This window comes from Lissotriton helveticus, chromosome 5_1, assembly GCF_964261635.1.
Source record: "Lissotriton helveticus chromosome 5_1, aLisHel1.1, whole genome shotgun sequence".
Taxonomy (NCBI): domain Eukaryota; kingdom Metazoa; phylum Chordata; class Amphibia; order Caudata; family Salamandridae; genus Lissotriton; species Lissotriton helveticus.
In genome coordinates this window covers 1961821608-1961839917 of record NC_136065.1, presented here as the reverse complement: position 1 = coordinate 1961839917, position 18310 = coordinate 1961821608, and the positions used below count along the sequence as shown (strand labels likewise).

The following is an 18310-nucleotide window of genomic DNA, read 5'->3' as shown; positions in this document are numbered from 1 at the left end:
GGAAATGTAAAAAATCTATTGTTGTGCGAAAAACACTGCTGCCTCACAATCGCATAATTCCAGTGGCCCTGACTATATGTTGATACTGCTTATTTTTGTGCTTTTGAACATGACTTTATGTTATTACATCTCAAAATTGGCATTATTTGAAGTATTACTGATGCTGATTTAAATCTGACTAACTATTTTTTCCTTCTACAATGATTATTAAATCTGAATAAACATTTATTGTTTTGACTCTGAATGTTGTCCTTTGAAGGTTTTTTAATAGCAAGGGGCCGCCGTCTTTTGATACTCACATGGCCCTGGTCCTGCATCTCAACCATTTTCATGTATTAGTTAAAAGCGCTGACACCAGTATCGCATCCCTCTTAAAGTAATTTGCAAGGCAATCACTTAGGTGACTCCACACAATTTCTGCAATCACTGCATGCTGAATGTCAGCTCTAGAACAAATGTCTAGTTATAACAAGAGTCGTCTAGAAAAATGTGGCTAGGTCTCCTGCCTTTCAGCCTTTCCCAATTTATGTCTCTAGATATGTGTTAATCTCCTGCATGTCTATAGGAAGAGTGGCTATGACTACACGTTTTTAACTGTGATAACTATTGTACTGTTGTTCCATCAGGTTGGGTGAGGCGATTAAATTGAAGGGGCCTTGGGTGTCTCAATTCCATAATAGCTGTTCCCTACAAAGCACATGAGCCTGAAAACAAAATAAGCCTCTAGCGTCTTCATATATTAATTCATGACCTCATGGGTTGTTGTTCAAGTTTTTGAAAACCAAGTACATGTGCTGCACAAAAGCAGAGGGTGTGATGTAACTGAAAACAGTCTATGAGCTGCTAGCACAGAACGATGCCTCTTTGAAATGAATATTTATGCTGAATGTGCTAAGAAGACCATGCCTTCTTGTTGTTCTCACATTGAATCTTGTTCTCTTTCAGGAGGACAATCATCGGTACTATGTGTCCAGAATCTATGGTGCTAACGAGGCACGGTCCAGTGAACTATGGGCGGACATCAGTGAGGTGAACAAGACCCAAATGAGAATTCATGGGATCCTTTCCAACACGCACAGACAGGCTTCGGTGAGCACTCCAGTTAGAACCTCATTTATTTCTGCCCAGATTCATTAATGCTGCCTACCCATGTCCACACGCTCTGTCCTGCTCCCAGCCAATCCACCCTGTCCAAGCTCAGCTACCCTGCCCAGACAGTCCTTGCTTTTAAGACTACTCTGTCTTGTCCAGATCAATCCAGTCAGACCAGGCATGTATGTGTCTACCCAGGTTATTACATTCTGCCTAGACCTATACAGTCTACCTGGGCTCATTCATCCTCCCAATACTCAACTACATTCCTACACTCAATCTACTCTGCCCAGGTCAATTCATCCTGCGCACAGAAATCCATCCAGTCCAGCCTGATATAATCTATCCAGACATACATCCTCCCAGAACCTACCAATCCTACCAAACCCAACTGTCATTATTCATGCACGTCCAAATAGCTCACACCATGAACCTTGTCCAGACTTGTCTATACTACCAAGTATACTTGTCGATACCGAAGTAAAACCCGGCTGCCCAGACTCATTCACACCTGTGTACCCTGCCCAGGTCGACCCACCTTACCCAAGCTCATCCTTCTTTATCCAAGAGCACTAGTCCATCCTCAATGCCAAAACCCATCACGTGCTTACAAGTCCCAGTAGCCTTGCTAGAGTCCTTCTTCTCACCACATGTCCATCAGGCCGCGTGGATCCATCTTCTTTGCTTAGACCCTTACATTCTGCCCATACATTTCCTGTCTGCTAAGAACTAGCACCTTTCTGTAATGCTGTCTCATTCTCTCTCTCTTGTAGAGGCTGGTCCTCTCCTTCGATTTCCCTTTCTATGGCCATTACGTCCGTCAGATTACTATAGCCACAGGAGGTGAGTAATCCTCACAAAGCAAGTGTTTATAGTAGAGGTAGGCTGTGCAACAAATCAGATGTGGGCTTCTTGATCTTTTGTTTGGGGTTAGAAAGACTTCAGAAACAGCCTGCTTACATCATGAAGTCATCTTGCCAGGCCACCTTCCTGCTTCTCCGTATACCTGTTGCTACTCTGTTACCTACCCCACCCTCCAACAACAATATGACCTCAGCCCTCGTAGAAATGAGCAGTCCAGCTCAACTGCAATCTATGCACGCCTTCCCAAATGGGTGCCACAACAAATAAGCCTTTTCCCAACTAAAGCAACCTTGAAGGTGCCCCCTCTCCCCCATTCAAGCCCCAGTGACCCAGGCCTCCGAACTCCAGAACAGAGATGCTGTCCATGCTTCAAATAGCCTAGAATCGCAGGAGTGGTATGAGGATTATTGGTCCACTGGCAAAAATGTGTTTTGCCTACGTGCGCTCCTCCACATCAACAAATAAAATGGCTTCATTTGCGACTACCAGCTGAATGTGAGGCACCTTTCTCCCTATGATGGCACTGCCATAAGTGGGCTGTCTTACCTTGCTTCATAGAAGCACTAGCTCCTAGAACACAAAAGCTGTGGCTCATTGACGGTCTAAAGAAGAGTGACCTAGGAGCCTGTGATCTGAGACCTCTCCACTTTATACTGCACTGCTGCAAATGCATCAGCTCCTACGGACTGCTCCCATGACATGATCTCCTGAACCTCACCACCCCTCGTTGCTCCCAGACTCTCAAACATCCTCCTATTTTATGCTTAAGCGCCACTCTACTTCCATCTCCTTTACAGAGGCTTTATGCACCTTCCTGTTGTCCGACACGCAAGGTCTATACCTCTGTTTTAGACCATAGCGCAGAAACACTTCACCTATGGCTCAGCATAGCTGAACCTAAAAAACTATCTGGGCACAAAACAGGGCTGTCTAAATATCAGGCTTGGGAACGATTCTATGTGGGGTACGTGGAAATAAGAGAATATTATATAATGTGGGTGAGGGGCAGTTTCATCATTGTTTATCCTCGCTCCCAAAGCGGCACAGTGGTTTCCTAAGGGTGTCTGATGATATACTCCTTTAGAATATAATTTTCCAGCTTCTTTCTGAACTGCAGGAGTGATTAGGCAAGCCTGAACTGTCAGGGGATGGTGTTATAGATTGTGGGTACAGTTTTGTCTTTTATGTGTTTCCTGACTATTGTTTTTGAAATATTGTGGCTCTTTGTGTTAGTTGGGCCACAAATGGCTAGCTTTTCTGTCAGGTACAGCGGTGCTCCGGCTGGTACTGCTTTGAAGATGTTGCAGCATGTCTTGAAGGTGACGCAGGCGTGACACATCAATCTGAGCGCGCTCATCAGAGTGGCTTGGATGTGCTTCTTTAGTCCTCTGAGTCTACGCCAACCAAGACTCTCTCCAATCAGGTGAGGGTGGAGGCGGGGAACGCGGATAGTAGGGATTTGCTATCATCTAGGTAAGGTAGGACCTTGTCTGGGACAGGTGGTTCCAGTGGGGCAGGCAGACCTTCATTTTCTTGGAAGGAGGTACACTATGTATGATAAGTCCAAGTGACTTTGGATTTCTGCAGAGTGTGAATTCACCCAGCTTCATGCTTCTCACAAGGCTGACACAACCTGGGGTGCAAGCTCAGCAGATGGCCGGGAGGCAGCATTCATTGAGTTAATGAGCACTCACAACAAATCCATACATAACATACATGCATTATGAAGTCACCTGCTTGGACACTCCTTCCTTCTAATGGTTCAATGAAGAGAAAGGTTTGAAAAACAACCTGTAGGCATCAGGAGAGGCATTGCTGATACTGACGTAATCTCGACGGAACGCCAGAATCCTCCTTGACTCGGGACACGAACCAGATGTCTTAGCAGGACTTCACTTCTGATCAGTAAATTAGTTTATCTTCATTATTTTCAACATTTCCATCGAGAATTTGAGAAATGGTGTTTAACATCAAGAGGGAGATAAACCCTGGGATGATGGTAAATCATATATGCTTATCTTTGAGTCATCTAATGAATCTGAGACATTACCAAATCAAAGACTTGCATTTTAGATAACGATGATGTGTGTGTTGTCTCAAATTTTATCTTGAATGTGGCAATGGAGGAAAGTCTTGCCAAAGGCCCCAGGGATGAGGCCAGAAAGCAGAAAGGCCAGGAATGTGTCAATGGCAGAAGCAACGGAAGGCAGCAGCTTTCCTGGAGGAGCAGGCTAACACCGAGGATTCCAATGCAGCTACATCTTTTCCATGTAATATTTATTTTGTACCCCTCCCTGAGGTGCTGGAGGTTCGAAGTATTCACTTTCTTAGCTTTGTAGGAACCAAACTTACAACTGCTGTTTGACCTCAACTGAAATCACTAAGAGCCTTAATAACATATTTGCTTCTAACAGAAATGTAGATAGACAACTACTGGCTGGCTACAAACTTCAAAAAATGTAACTGATGTTTGGCACAAAGTCAGTCTCATGCTTCCCCCTCTGAATTATGAGACCACCTAATAAATATTAGAAGGCTGCCCCACCCTCCAAAGTTCAGAACGCTGGATGTCATTTTGGGCCATGCAATATCCAAGAAGGAACGGAGAAACAATGGTTCCAATGACTGCAACCAATACCTGGTTCTCCTAAGTAGAATCCAGCCTTCCCCGGAGCAGGAAGAGAGTACAATGGTTCACATTTAGATTAACCCAATGTATTACACTAAAGGAGAATAAAAAACACTAACAACCAGAATGCCAGTAACTCTAAATGCACAGGATTTACAAATAGACTATATCTCCCTATATTCCGCTGGAGCTGCAGTGGTTCCCAGTTGCAAAACTGTGTTTAAGCTGAAACATTACTCCACAAATCAGTCTAGTCAACAGCCCCTTTACTCCTAAAAATAAATACATTAAAGCTATTTGAGTTGTGCATTTTTGAATAGATAAGGTTGGACCTTAAACAAAGCCGGCTCCCCGCAATGGACCTAGCTCAGTCACTTCCGCCGTCCATAAGCGGGGAGCCGGCTAGGAACAAAATATCCTGGCCTTGAAGAATACCCCTGCCGCTAAGTCCAGGGAGCAATTTCCCTGTCTAATATGCATTGGTAGGGCCTGGAAATCCGAAGGCTTTACATCAACCGGGTAAAACCGTGAGTTGAACACAATCACACACATTCTCAAGGTTAGGGTACGCCTTAGGGTGCGTATACCGCCTGGGAATTTTTAACACTTCTGGTCCTGATGAAAGCTTGGCTGAAACAGCATTTACAAAGCAGAAACATGTCGACCTATCATTTTACTAGGACATAGTTGACTCGAATTTAAGGTCAATGATGTCCGCTTTTATTTTTAATAATGATGTTCTTACTCGGTATTAAATTTCTTATCAAGAGGACAGCACGTCATTTTTTAAATCACTCACTGATATTCGCTTTCACTTCACCTATTGGTTTGAAATCTGCTCCGCTGCAATTCAGACGTGGTAGCATACTGAGGAGATACCTGGTCTCCTTGGTAAAAAAAACCCATGATGAAGCATGTCATTAACCATGTTGATGAGTGAGGGTTTTATTTTCAAACATTGAATGCTTTCTTTATTTCACTGTGTTTCCCTGTGTTACAAATAGCACCATATTTAGTATAGGTGTTCAGTTCAGGCTGTAGTGTCGTGGACATTAGAGAAATTCTTTCTCTTTTATGTATCACTCCTTTGTTGTTTTTGAATAAAAAGGAGGTTAAATACTCAACCATAATTCGGGCCCTAAGGAGGGAGGTCAACGTGGAGCATAACGAATAAAAGAGATATGATCAGGTGTACTAATCCTACCAAGCAGTTATATTTTGCATGGTTTAGGTTAGACGCTTTTCTCACATTTCACGGCCGTAAAGTAATGACTATGGAGACATTCGTTTTTATTAAGCGTCAGTGTCACGTGTAATATTTCATTTCCATTGTGTGCGGCTCACTTATGTCTGACTGCTCGAACAAACTGCCCAGGAAGTGAAGGGGCTTTGGGGGGCAACCTTTCTGTCTCTGCCCCAATATCCAGCCTCCTGGTCAGTAGGGAAAACATGCATTGTCCCCGTGGATTGTGCCAGGCGGGCTCTACAAGAGGCCAGACAGACTGCACCAATGATTCAAAGCATTACCTTCCCTTTTGAGAAAACCTCGTGCCGACTGGTAAACTCTACCCGCCTCTGTGGCACGCTACCGTAGAGCAAAATATGGATCAGAAGTTGTGCTGAAGATAGAGAGGAGGAGAACACGTGTCACCACAGGGAGAACTGCAATGATGACATTCTTTGGGTCTATCATGCCAAGGACTAGATACAGTTGGGGTGTTGCAGGAGAACTTCAAACAATATACCTACAATGTCCACAAAGGAATGGGAGACCATAAGATAGAAAGGACTAAGGTCAAATACATCAATGTTGTGTGACAACGAGACCTTCCAAGGTGAGAAGGCCTGGTGGCTCCATGTGTTTCACTAGGGTGCCAATGAGTGCAGCTCTCCCATGAATCTTTGGACGGAGAGCGTAGCATAGAGGTTTGCAAGGTCTGGCGGTTGGATTAGAGGATGCAGCTATTTCAATCTTTTCCTAACAAGGAAAGCGGTCTACAAGTCAGTGCTCACAAGCGAGCAGGGTGGGAGGTATGTCAAACGACGTATGTCACTTGTTAGTGAACAGCATTTTTAGACTCTATAGAATAGATACTTTTAGGATGTGTACAATAGATTGTTGTACAGCACAGCCATGAACAAACTGGAACCCTAAGCCGTTGCATCTCAAAATACAAGTGGGAGGGGAAAAGTGTTCATTTCGACAGACGGTGCACTGGGTTGTCAAAGGATGAGATACAAAACCCCATGAGCTGCCAGGAAGGTAGAGACCTTGTGTTGTGGGTCAGTCGTGGCAGATACTTCAGGAGGATGATCACTCCCCAGGAGAAGAAACAGAGTATATCATAGTGCTGAGAAGTGTTACAAATGAGAATTGTAACGATGGATGGATACTATTATCTTATTTATGGACGACGATGAAAGGGCACTTTGCTACTTTTTCAGTCTGATGGTCTCCAGGAATGTATCTGGAAGCGTTGAGAAATGTTATGAAGCAGACAGACTCTGACTTTAACCTGGCTTCACCAAGCAATACCACTAGTTACTTTGGTCAAAGTATGTGAATTGATAACACATTCATGCTGCTTAACTCAAGAGTTACACTACTGTAACACTAGTGTTGCACTTGACATCCGGAAGAGACTCACTTTTGTGCCACTCCTTCCCAATATCCCCTTAAAGAGAACGTGGTCAAAAAGATTAGTGGGATGTCATCTAAAGCCTCTAGGGAAATAATCTGAAGATGAATGTGGATCAAGGAATTCTATTGACGTCCTTAAGTCTGGTTAAAGGTGTTTTTTCCAAAACTGTCAAATCTTATTCCGAATTGAACCACTAGATGGCACTAGCATCTAAAGCATATATATTCATAACAGATACTGGCTGCCAAACCGGTGTTACAGATAAATGTTATTCACAGTCATTCTCCTGCGGGCCACTAGGGGTGCAGTGACCGGCAGGTGCTTGAAGCAATCCTCTAGGATTCCACATTAAGGGGGATGTACACAAACAGGATCTTTACACAAAGCACATACAGCACATACTCTTACTTGCAGCCGACTTTCTTGGCCACGATGGGACCAAATGTAACTGTGATTTCAGATAAAGTACGGAGTGCTCTTTTGCCTGCACACCATCCTGCAAGTTATGCTGCTGATGATCAAGTTACCTACCTTCGGTAACACCTTATCTGGTAAAGACTCTATCTAGCTGCAGATTCCTTACCTTTGAATATTCCCCAGGCGGCAGACTGGATCCAGAATATTTTCAAGCCATACCCATGCGCGCTGATAAGTAGCATCATACAGCTCTGCACGGTGTTAACGTTGTCAGCTCCAGATCTGATGTGTAGGGTACCTATATAGGCTCCACCTCGGCACAATGATGTTAGCTAATTTTGTGAATTTCCACACCAGGAGCGCAGAGCTACGATGAGCACTGACCACTTGGGTGACGAACTAGGGCCCTTAAGAGGGTGCTCCCTACACAATTATTAATTCGTAGAGTGGGGAGGATGGGAGGGTCGGAAAATAATCTGAGGCTAGATAGAGTCTCTATCAGATAAGGCATTACCGGAGGTAAGAAACTTGTTCATCAGATAGAGACTTTATAGCGCCAGATTCCTTACTTTAGAATAGATACCTAACCAATACGTCCCTGGAGGCGGGACTGCAAATTCAAATATATAAGAAAGTCCTGCAGAACGAATGGGCGAAATGTCCGCCACGATGGACCTGACTGTCTTGGCTAATGTGTGCAGTAAGGTCGACGTTGCTGCCTGGAAGATTCCAGGAACGGGACGCCCCACAATAAAGCAGTGGCTCTGGTGGAGTGAGCCTGCAAGCCCTCAGGGAGCTGTTTCTTGGCCAATGCATAACAGATCTTAATGCACAGGACAATCCCTCTTCAGAGGTTATTCTCTTTTGTACAGCTTTCCCTTTTTTTGCTCCCACATAGACCACAAAGAATTGATCGTCCACCTAGAACTCTTCTGTGCGGTTAAGGTAGAATGACATCGCTCTTTTTGGGTCCAGGTCCAGGCAGTGGAGTCTCTACTCTTCTTTGGAGGGATAAGGTATGGCAAAGAAAGCAGGCAGGGTGATTTTTTGATCTACATGGAATGGAGTCACAACCTTTTGAAGGTACGAGGCACACACCTGGAGAATCAGCTCGTCTGGGTAAAAGGTGGTAAAAGGAGGGTGCGCAGAGAGTTCTTGAAGTTCACTGAGCCTCCTGCCTGATGTTATGGCCACCATGAAGGCAGTTTTAATAGTCTGAGAGGGCAATTGTGCAGGGGTACAAATGGCGCACGCATAAGAAAAATGAGGGCCAGATTGGGGTCCCACTGAGGCATGATAAAGGGCGGAGATGGAAACAGATGCTGCAGGCCTTTAAGGAACCTAGCCACAACAGGTAACTTAAAGAGAGAAGGATGGTCTGGCAAAGATGCCGAGATGACAGAAAGGTAACCCTTAAGTGTTCCCAAAGCAGAGCCCTGATGGGCCAAAGACAATTCAAACAAGAGAACCTTTGAGAGAGAAGCAGATAGCAGGTCAATGCTGTGGGAATCACATCATCCAACCAAGTCACTCCCCATTACTGAAAGAGTCTGTGCAGTACCTCCGCATAGAGACGCTATTCATGATCTGCTAAGAATCTGCGGCTGAATTTTGGGGCTCTAACATTCCGGGAGCCAGCCAGGTATAGAACCACTAGGGAAATGCCTGATTGTTCTAGCCATGTCCAGAAATGCTGGGCCTTTCGACAAAGGGTACACAACCCCACCCACCCTGTTTGTTGCAATACCACATGGAGGTGGTATTGTCTTGAACACCTGCACCAGTCTTCCTTGATCGAATGGAAGAAAGGCCTTCAGAGCTAAGCAAATTGCCCAGAGCTCCAACAGACTGATGTGGAGCCAGGATTCTGATGGAGACTAGAAACCTCTGATCTCCAGCTCTCCCAGGTGGTCACCCAAGCCCAGGAGAGATGCATCTGTCACTACTGTGAGCTCCGGTTGGGGAAGGGAGAGGGGTCTGACACTAACCCAATCACGGTTTGTTAGCAACCTTTTTAGATCTTTTGCATTTCCCTCTGATATATGCACCATGTCAGAGAGATCTCTTTAACGTCTTGGATTTTGTATGTTTCTGTTGGACATCCCTGATGACTTGGAGTGTGATGACAAACATTGGGAAGGGCTCTGCAAACATTCCCAGAACCTTCCGTGCGGCTGTGACCTCAAGCGTCACACAGTCGACCGATGTCAGGCAGCTAGAAGCTTGAGGAATAACTCCCTCAGCGCCTTGGGGTGCATAGTACAGCACTCCTTGCAGGTCTAGGAGTCATGTTCCAGCTCCAGACACCACAAACACACCAAGTTGGGTCTTTCACCAACATTTGCCTGTGACAGGCCTCACATGGTTTGAAACCAGACGATTTCTTGGGGGACATCCTTCATACCAGGAGGAAAATCTGAAAAAAGTTTGACAAAATGTTTAAAAATAAAAAAGCGTCAAAAAGTGACTGAAGGGTAGCTCAGACCGGATCAGCACTATCTGGTGCAGAAAGGAAAGAACTGAAGTTATCATGCCAAGGTGGCGCCTCTATAGGTACCGTGCATGTCACTTCTGGTGCGGATGACACCACCTACCGGCACATAGTGGTACTGCTTTAAAATCTTCCAGATCTAGTCTGACGCCTGGGGAATATTCTAAGGTAAGAAATCTGCAGATAGAAGTCTCTATTAGATGCAGCATGCATTCTGTTCAACTTGGCAGTGGGCTAGCTAGGAAACACAAATGTTTACTAGGCGAGATACATGGTTCCAAGTGAGGTGCTGAGAAGATGAAGCTTGGGTTTTAAACGAGAGCATCACAGGATATGAAATTCTGGGCTTGTACGGCAGGGAGTGGTGGCACAGAAGCCTTGAGTTTATGGTAGGTTCCAGAACACAGACAGGCTCCAGGGGTAAGTGTTGGGCTGCCTTGTTAAATCTGCCTTCTGCTCTCCTTGGACAGGGTTTATCTTCATGGGAGATGTCCTTCATCGGATGCTAACAGCGACACAGTATGTGGCGCCACTTATGGCCAACTTCAACCCCAGCTATTCCAAGAACTCCACTGTCCTCTACTTCGACAACGGTAAGGTTGTGATCATGGGTAGGTGACCGTGACAACAATAAGCCTATTTTGAAAGTGCTACTGACCATTTCCACCATTTCCCTTGCCCGTCATCCCATTCCAATGATTTTTTTATTCCTGGACTGAAGGAACGGGATCCCGCGTCCTTACCAATGAAGGGTTGAAGCTTCCTTTAAAGAAGATGGGTGAACTTAATCTCTGTTGAGGGTCTCAGGCATCTGCTCTACGTTAGTTAATGGCTCAGCATTGCCTCAGAAGGTGGTGAAATGATTCCACACCAACTAGTGGAAGACTCGACCCAATGAATACCCTCAGCAGCACTCTACAAATCCACCTTACATTATATTACATTGCTCTGTTTGTTCTGGCAAGAGGATCAATTTGTGACTGTCTCATAACATATTATTGATGATGCACACAAATCATTGTTTCATGGCATAGCTAAATCCCCACCTGCCTCATGAAGAGAATCCATGCAATCAGACCAACCTTGGGCAGTCTCTTATTTCACCCAGTGAATGAAACTCAAAAGGTTTCATGCGGTGGATGGCATACCCTTCCTTTGCAGCTCCGCTTCAATGTTGACATTGCAAATTACCAAAAAGCCAAAATATTTTACTGTTCTACTAGGCATGAGACTTAGACACTATGGGTCCGATTCACAGAACTAAATTAAGACAAAATCCTAAACTTACTACCATTTTGGTATTCACAGAAGGCACTTACTCATTTTGGTATTCACAGAAGGCACTTACTCATTTTGGAATTCACAGAAGTTAGGCGTCCTAACTTTAGGACTCCTAAATGCCTTCTATGAATACCGAAAGTCTTAAAGTTAGGATTTTTCTCAGTTTAGGAGTAGTAAAGTTAGGACTCCTAACTTTAGGACTCCTAAACTGAGAAAAATCCTACCTTTAAGACTTTTGGTATCCACAGAAGGCATTTAGGAATCCTAAAGTTAGGACTCCTAACTTCTGTGAATACCGAAACGAGTAAGTGTCTTCTGTGAATACCAAAATGAGTAAGTGCATTCTGTGAATACCAAAATGGTAGTAAGTTTAGGATTTTGTCTTGTTAGTTCTGTGAATCGCCACTACATAATGATTGCTGTATGCTACCCTTCCGACCACTCCACACAGTCGTATACCTTGCCTGTAGCTCCCATACCATGTACACTGAAACTAGTATCCAGCAGGCAGTCTTACTAAAAACACATCTGTAATGTTTTCTTTTTTTTTTTTAAAGAAGTGTCAGAAATATTATGGGAGATGGAAGCTCATGGCTGTCTCGTGAGGGCTGATACATAAAAAGAGATTTAAGGCTATCGGATGCAAGGCGAATATTGCTTTGTTGAGAGACTGTCCAATGAGAGTGGAGCTTGGGGCTGATTGATGTGTAGTAACATGATGTGTCTGTATATGCATTTGGTTTGTTCTGTGTGGAAGGACAAGATAATGTTGTGATGTGTGCATCTCTGATTTACAGGTTGCATGTGCCTGCTGTATACAATGTGAAGTCTGGATCATGTGAGAATACGATAATGCATTAAATGTTTTTGAAAAAGACAAGTACCAAAATATACCAAAAAGCACAGTACTGCACACTACAATCACAATAGATACTCGACTTGCGGGTGCAAATCCCAGGCGCTTTAAAGTGGGGTCCCAATCTAGGCACTCTACCCACTTCCCTCTGATTCCCTCGTTACTGGGACCTCAATGTTTCTTGTGGTGTAGTCTCTATATTTAGATGCACCACTCCTCCGACCTCTCTTAGCTCTTAGTTCTTGGCTCTGTTAGTCTCTCCCCTGTTCCCTTGTTGGGCATTGCAGGACCGCGTTGGATTGCCACAGATGGTGGGTGAGATGAGGCGAAGCTGGTGTCTCTCCCACCTCCAGTGGGGATCAGCCTTTACAACGCGGGCATTACCACGCGCTACCATTACAACGCTGCTATTACAACGCAAGTCGTTACAACGACTTGCGCTGGAGGGCGCCGTTGGTTAGGGAATAGTTTAATTTTCTATTCCAACATCTTCCCTACTGTAACGTGGGCTGGAGTTGGAATAAAAATTTAACTATTCCACTATCCAGCGCTTACAGTGCAAGTCGTTGTAAAAACAGCGTTGTAATGGCACGCGTGGTAAAAGCCCGCATTGTAATGTCATACAACCCCTCCAGTCGGTCGGACCTTTCGGCACACTTGACACAAGTGCCTTGGTGGCACCGACGGGGATAATAGAGGGAGGCCGCTGAGACCGCTTCAGAAATGCAATGGATCCTTTTGAATACTGCTAGTACGGATCAGAGGTTCTGATTATGCCAATCACGGTCTTTGAGACTTTGATAGACGGACCCTCTGCGCCAGGGTCAGCTTTTTTAGTACTTTCCAATGGTCAGCTTCTCTTGCAGAATTAACACAATCCTACCACTTGTTCAGGCAGGACTCCTTGGTTCCCAAGACAAGTAAGCAATTATTCCCCCAGGTGGATGTCAGGTTATATCACCTCACCTCTGGGGAGTTGGCTCCCAGGCATGCACCTGCCCTATTTGCGTATTATTCATCTTGGTACTCTGGTGAGCACCCTTCTTCATCTGAAGATAACTTACAAAAGGAACAATAAGTGGGTAGCCCCCGCTCCCCCACACACACCTTTATACAGAGGTAGTAGAAAGGAGATGTGGCTTCCCTATCTGCATTTGCGGAACCAGTTGGGTCTTGTCCAGTGCATACAGCTATACTTTTTATGCTAACCTACAGTGGTGACTGGGTTGGGTATTCATTTGCTTGCTGGCATAAACATCTTCTGTGGTGTGGTTAGTGCATATTAGAACCATTAGTCTTGTGCTGATGTAAGGAAGGGAAGAAGAATAGAAAGCTCCTTGTCATTTCCAGGACACTGATGCTACGAGAACAGGGTTCTACAAGCCACCTGTTGCAAGACTACTGAAGACTCGGGTTCGCTCTCACGCTATTCCAGGAAAATCCTTATAATGGATTATAATTCAAGGGAGCTGATGGGATCACCCAACTGTAGTCTAGATATAGCCTCATGTCCTGATGAGAAGAGATAGTCTTTTACCTGATCCCAGTGTTCTATATTTTACAACTGAGCACACCAAATTTGAAGGTTTGCCTAGGGAACCACCTGAATACTGAGTGATATCACTAACAAGGTCTCCAAAAGCTCCAAGATCGGTTGAAGGAATACATTTCCAAAATGCGGAGGATCTTGTCCATTAGAGATGCAGTTCTGTTTAACCATAGAAGAAATCCCTTACCAGAACTACATCCCCTCGTGCCTCTCAACAAATGATGTTACTTAGACAGGGAATAAAGAAGAATTTGCCTTGTTGGCAGAAAGACCTAGGTTAAGTAGATGTATGTTACCTGACACAAGGAGATCAGACCTTCCTGGGAGAATGAAACTCTAAACAGCCCATGGTCAATGGATGGTCAATAGATGTAAATGGTGAAACATCTTAAGGGAGTTTAATATAACCATGGTGACTCTGATAAAAATGAATGGTTAAGAAATGATACCTTTCTCTGGCACCTTCCGCCCACCTTGAGAAAGGAGTACTTCCTATGCTGTTCCCAGGATGGAATAAGAAGGTAATCATACGCCCTCTCCCTTTATGCTAATGCCTCCATCCTCCAGTTGTGTGCAGTCATCAGTTAAGCAGTGCCTTCTCTTCTCCTTCCTGATGTCTCATGCTCTTGGCCAGGCTCAGCCTCTGTACTCTCACATGTGCTGTCTCCTTTTGTGCAGCTTGATTCCCAGGATTTGTGCTCAGTTTCAGGCTCAGTTCTCATACTCTGTTCCAGGAACAACCTTTGTGGCTCAGTGGAACCGTGTGCATCTTCATGGGAAGGAGGATGCTGGGACGTTTACCTTCCAGGCCGTGCTGCACCGTGATGGGCGCATCGTATTTTGTTATAAAGAGGTGAGTGGAGATCTCCAGGAGCACAACCTATGGTCTACCTTGGGCTTTAAGGCGTTACAACGGTGATGTATGGAAGTGTTTATGTAAAAATAAACATCCAGGAGAACAGTGGTTGCTCATACACACGCGTATAAGGTTTAATGTGCGCTATGGGGGAACAGCAGGGACAGAGATGGTGCCCGGTGCTCAGAGTCAGACACCGGCTGGAAAGCCCGCTGATGCATGGGAACCTCCTTTTATGCGACTACTCATTGTTCTCTTGTGCAGCATTAGTATTCGTTCGTCTCAGATAATCATGTGGTTATGGCACAGATTTAAAGGTAAGGCTGCTTGTATGTTTTAGAACATAATATTCCACCCAGTTAAACTTGGGCTTCTGAATTCTATATGGTTCAAGCAATATACCAACACACACAAGTGAGAAGTATTGAGAATTTAGTATTGGCTGTGAGTTCACAACTTCCAGACAGGACAGCACATTAGTGTTTTTTTCTCTTCAGTCTGGCAAAGGCCTTCAGATTGACTAGAGCCTGATGAGATTAGGCATGGGGGCCCCTTCCTCCTGGTTGTTGACCCCCTTCCTCCTGGTTGTCACCTTGGGAGCTCTTGGTCTGCAATAATCTTCTAATGCATGCTTTTCTTACGGCCCACTCTGGTCTCACTCTGTATTTTGTCATACAACAACACATCAATAGGTGGGAGTTATCAATTTCTAACCAATAAAGTCAAAGCGCCGAGCTCAAAATGCATTTGGAACTTGCTTCTAGGATGTCATTTCTTGAGAGGAGCCATTTCCTTGCTCAAATGTTAAATATACATGCTCATTGCCTGTTATTGCTAACTTTCATTCTTTTTTCCACCTCGCTGGTCACTGGAGGGTATAATTACGTGCCATAAAATTGGCTTTGATGCCAGATATGTTTCTCCACAGAAGCAGAGCTGCAGGCTTATAGTCTGTCAATGAGCATGGCAAGTTCCTGTGTTACACTGCTAACCAGAATATAGCCTATTCTGTGACCATCATCTCTTCCTCAATTATTCACAGAACATATCTCAATGTGCTCATGAAAAACGACACCAACCCATTAGCTTGTAGCCACTGCCAAGTGGAAGGATCGTCCGTTGTCCATCTTGATTACTTGACAGAGTGTATTTTCTCCACTTTAGGTAGTACTGCTTATGCTGATTTTGAATGCACAATCTAAATCAACCATAACAAGTAAATGAAGTATATCTGGGGAGGTGAAGAAGTCTGCACTGACCTTCTCCTATGTTTTCAAATAGATTTTCTGAGATGACTGGTGCTGCCTGGTAACCTCGCAAGCCGGCCAGACAAATAATACGTCCTATATTCTATCCCCCCACCATTGCACTAACTCCGGAGAACAACACCTTCTCTCAGATTCCTGTCATTGTCTTGACCACTCCAGGATGTACTACGTTCTACAGTTAGACTATTCTCTCCATCAGTTACCTAGGCATGACAATGCAAGTGTCTGTACGCAGTTGATAAGGACAATTCCTGTCCCCGACGACTGGAAATATGCCAAGATCAACCCCCTGCTGAAGAAGCCTTCCTCAGAACTGAATGATATCAAGAACTTCCGTCCCATTTCCCTCCTCCCCTTCTCAGCCAAGGTCATCAAGAAGGCGATCAATGCCCAACTCTCTGTGTTCCTAGAAGTAAACCACATCCTGAACACCTCCCAATCTGGCTTCTGAAGCAACCAGAGCATGGAGACGGCACTCCTCGCCGCCACCGACAACATCCACTCCCTCCTCAACTGGGGCGAGACCACAGCCCTCATCCTACTGGACCTCCCGTCCGCCTTCGACAACGCCTCCCACCGCACCCTAATCACGTGACTCCACAACGCCATCATTCGCATCACGGCACTGGACTGGATCCACTCCTTCCTCACCGGCCAGGCTCAGCGAGTCAGACTACTTCCTCTGATAACCTACACAGATCAGCTACAGAGTGCCCCAGGGTTCCTCCCTGAGCCTCACCCTCTTCAAAGTCTCCATCGCCCCCCTCGCAACCATCATCAGAAGCCACGGACTCAAAATTGTCTCCTATGCTGATGACACCCAGCTGATCCTCTTCCTCACTAACAAACCCCAAACCGCCAGAACCAACTTCCACAGTGGAATGAAGGACGTTGCTACCAGGATGAAAGATAGCTGCCTCAAGCTCAACTCGAACAAGACTCGAATACTCATCCTCGGACCTACCCCTTCAGCCTGGGACGAATCTTGGTGGCCAGCTGCTCTGGGATTCTCTTGTATCCCGACGGACCATACACGCAGGCTCTGCATCATACTGGACTCATCGCTCATAATGAACCACAAATCAACACAGTTTCCTCAGCCGGCTTCCCACGCTCTGCCTGCTTTGAAAGACATTCAGAAGGATCCCCACAGAAGCCAGAAAGATGGTCACACAAAAACAGCTCAAGAAACTACAGAATGTCCAAAACGCCTCAGCAAGACTGGTCCTTGACATTCCCTGCCACAGCCACATCACACAACACCTCTGACAGCTCCACTGACTCCCAGTCAACAAGACAATCACCTACAACCTCCTCACATATTTATTTATTTTTTATTTTGCAGGTTTTATATAGCAAGAACTTTACCCTTACGGGTATCATAGTGCTTTACAAGAGTTGTGCATAGGGAACAAAAGGAACATATGAAAACATAGGTAAGGATTGAAATACAGGTCTTAGTTGCGTGGATGCAAATGTACAAGACTTGACATAGGTTTAAATTAGGAACAAAAGAAACGTATGAATACATAGTTAAAAAATTGAGATACAGATCTCAGTTGCGTAGCTACAATGTACAAGACTAGACATATGGATCTCAGTTGCGTAGATTCAGATGTACCAAGACTCAAGAGAATTTCTTTAAAAGTAGGGATTTCTATTTCTTTTTTTAAAGAGATGAGAAAAGGGTTCCGTCTAGTTTCAGGGGTCAGTGCGTTCCAAATCCTAGGAGCGATTCCAGAGAAGGCATGGTTGTAAGTTTTCTTTTTGGTAAAGCGTTGTGGATTCAGAATAAGATTGTTGGTACTTCTAGAGGATCTGTTTCCACAAGATAGCACTAGTTTGCCACATGCCTACAAAGCTCTCCATGGTGAAGGACCAGCATACCTGAACTACTGCCTCGCACTCCATGTACCCAGACAACTCCATTCCGCCCAACTCGCCCTAGCCCCCGTCCCCAGGATAGACAAGACCAGAACAGGATGAAAATCCTTCTCCTACCTCTCCGCCAAGAGCTGAAACATCCTGCCCCTCCACCTCAGGCAATCCACGTCGCTAACCCCATTCAAGAAGGACCTCAAGATCTGGCTCTTCTAATGATCCACAGAGACCACCTGAAAATGAGTCAGTAGATATTCCGATGTTGTTGGAGTATACTCAGTGTGTTAAAATACCCCTCACACACCAAAAGGGCCCTTGGTGTCATGCTTCATCATCGGGGTCTTCCCGCCCCCGCTGCGGGACGGGCAGTGCTGCGACAAGCGACTACGCCGGAGCACCTTTTTATTGTGAGTGCTATGTGAGTGAAATGAGGTGAGTGTCAGTGGGGTCAGGAGTGATATGAGTGAGGATTAAAAAATACCTG

General features: G+C 45.1%; 1 protein-coding gene across 1 annotated transcript in view; it reads left to right on the top strand.

The window, feature by feature from the left end:
- Positions 1–18310, top strand: part of PLXDC1 (plexin domain containing 1) — a 392766-nt gene that overhangs the window by 244916 nt on the left and 129540 nt on the right. The window contains exons 3-6 of the mRNA XM_078645635.1: positions 946–1089; positions 1866–1935; positions 10606–10728; positions 14556–14674. Of these exons, the coding sequence (XP_078501761.1) occupies positions 946–1089; positions 1866–1935; positions 10606–10728; positions 14556–14674 (456 nt within the window). The remainder of the gene's footprint in view (positions 1–945; positions 1090–1865; positions 1936–10605; positions 10729–14555; positions 14675–18310) is intronic.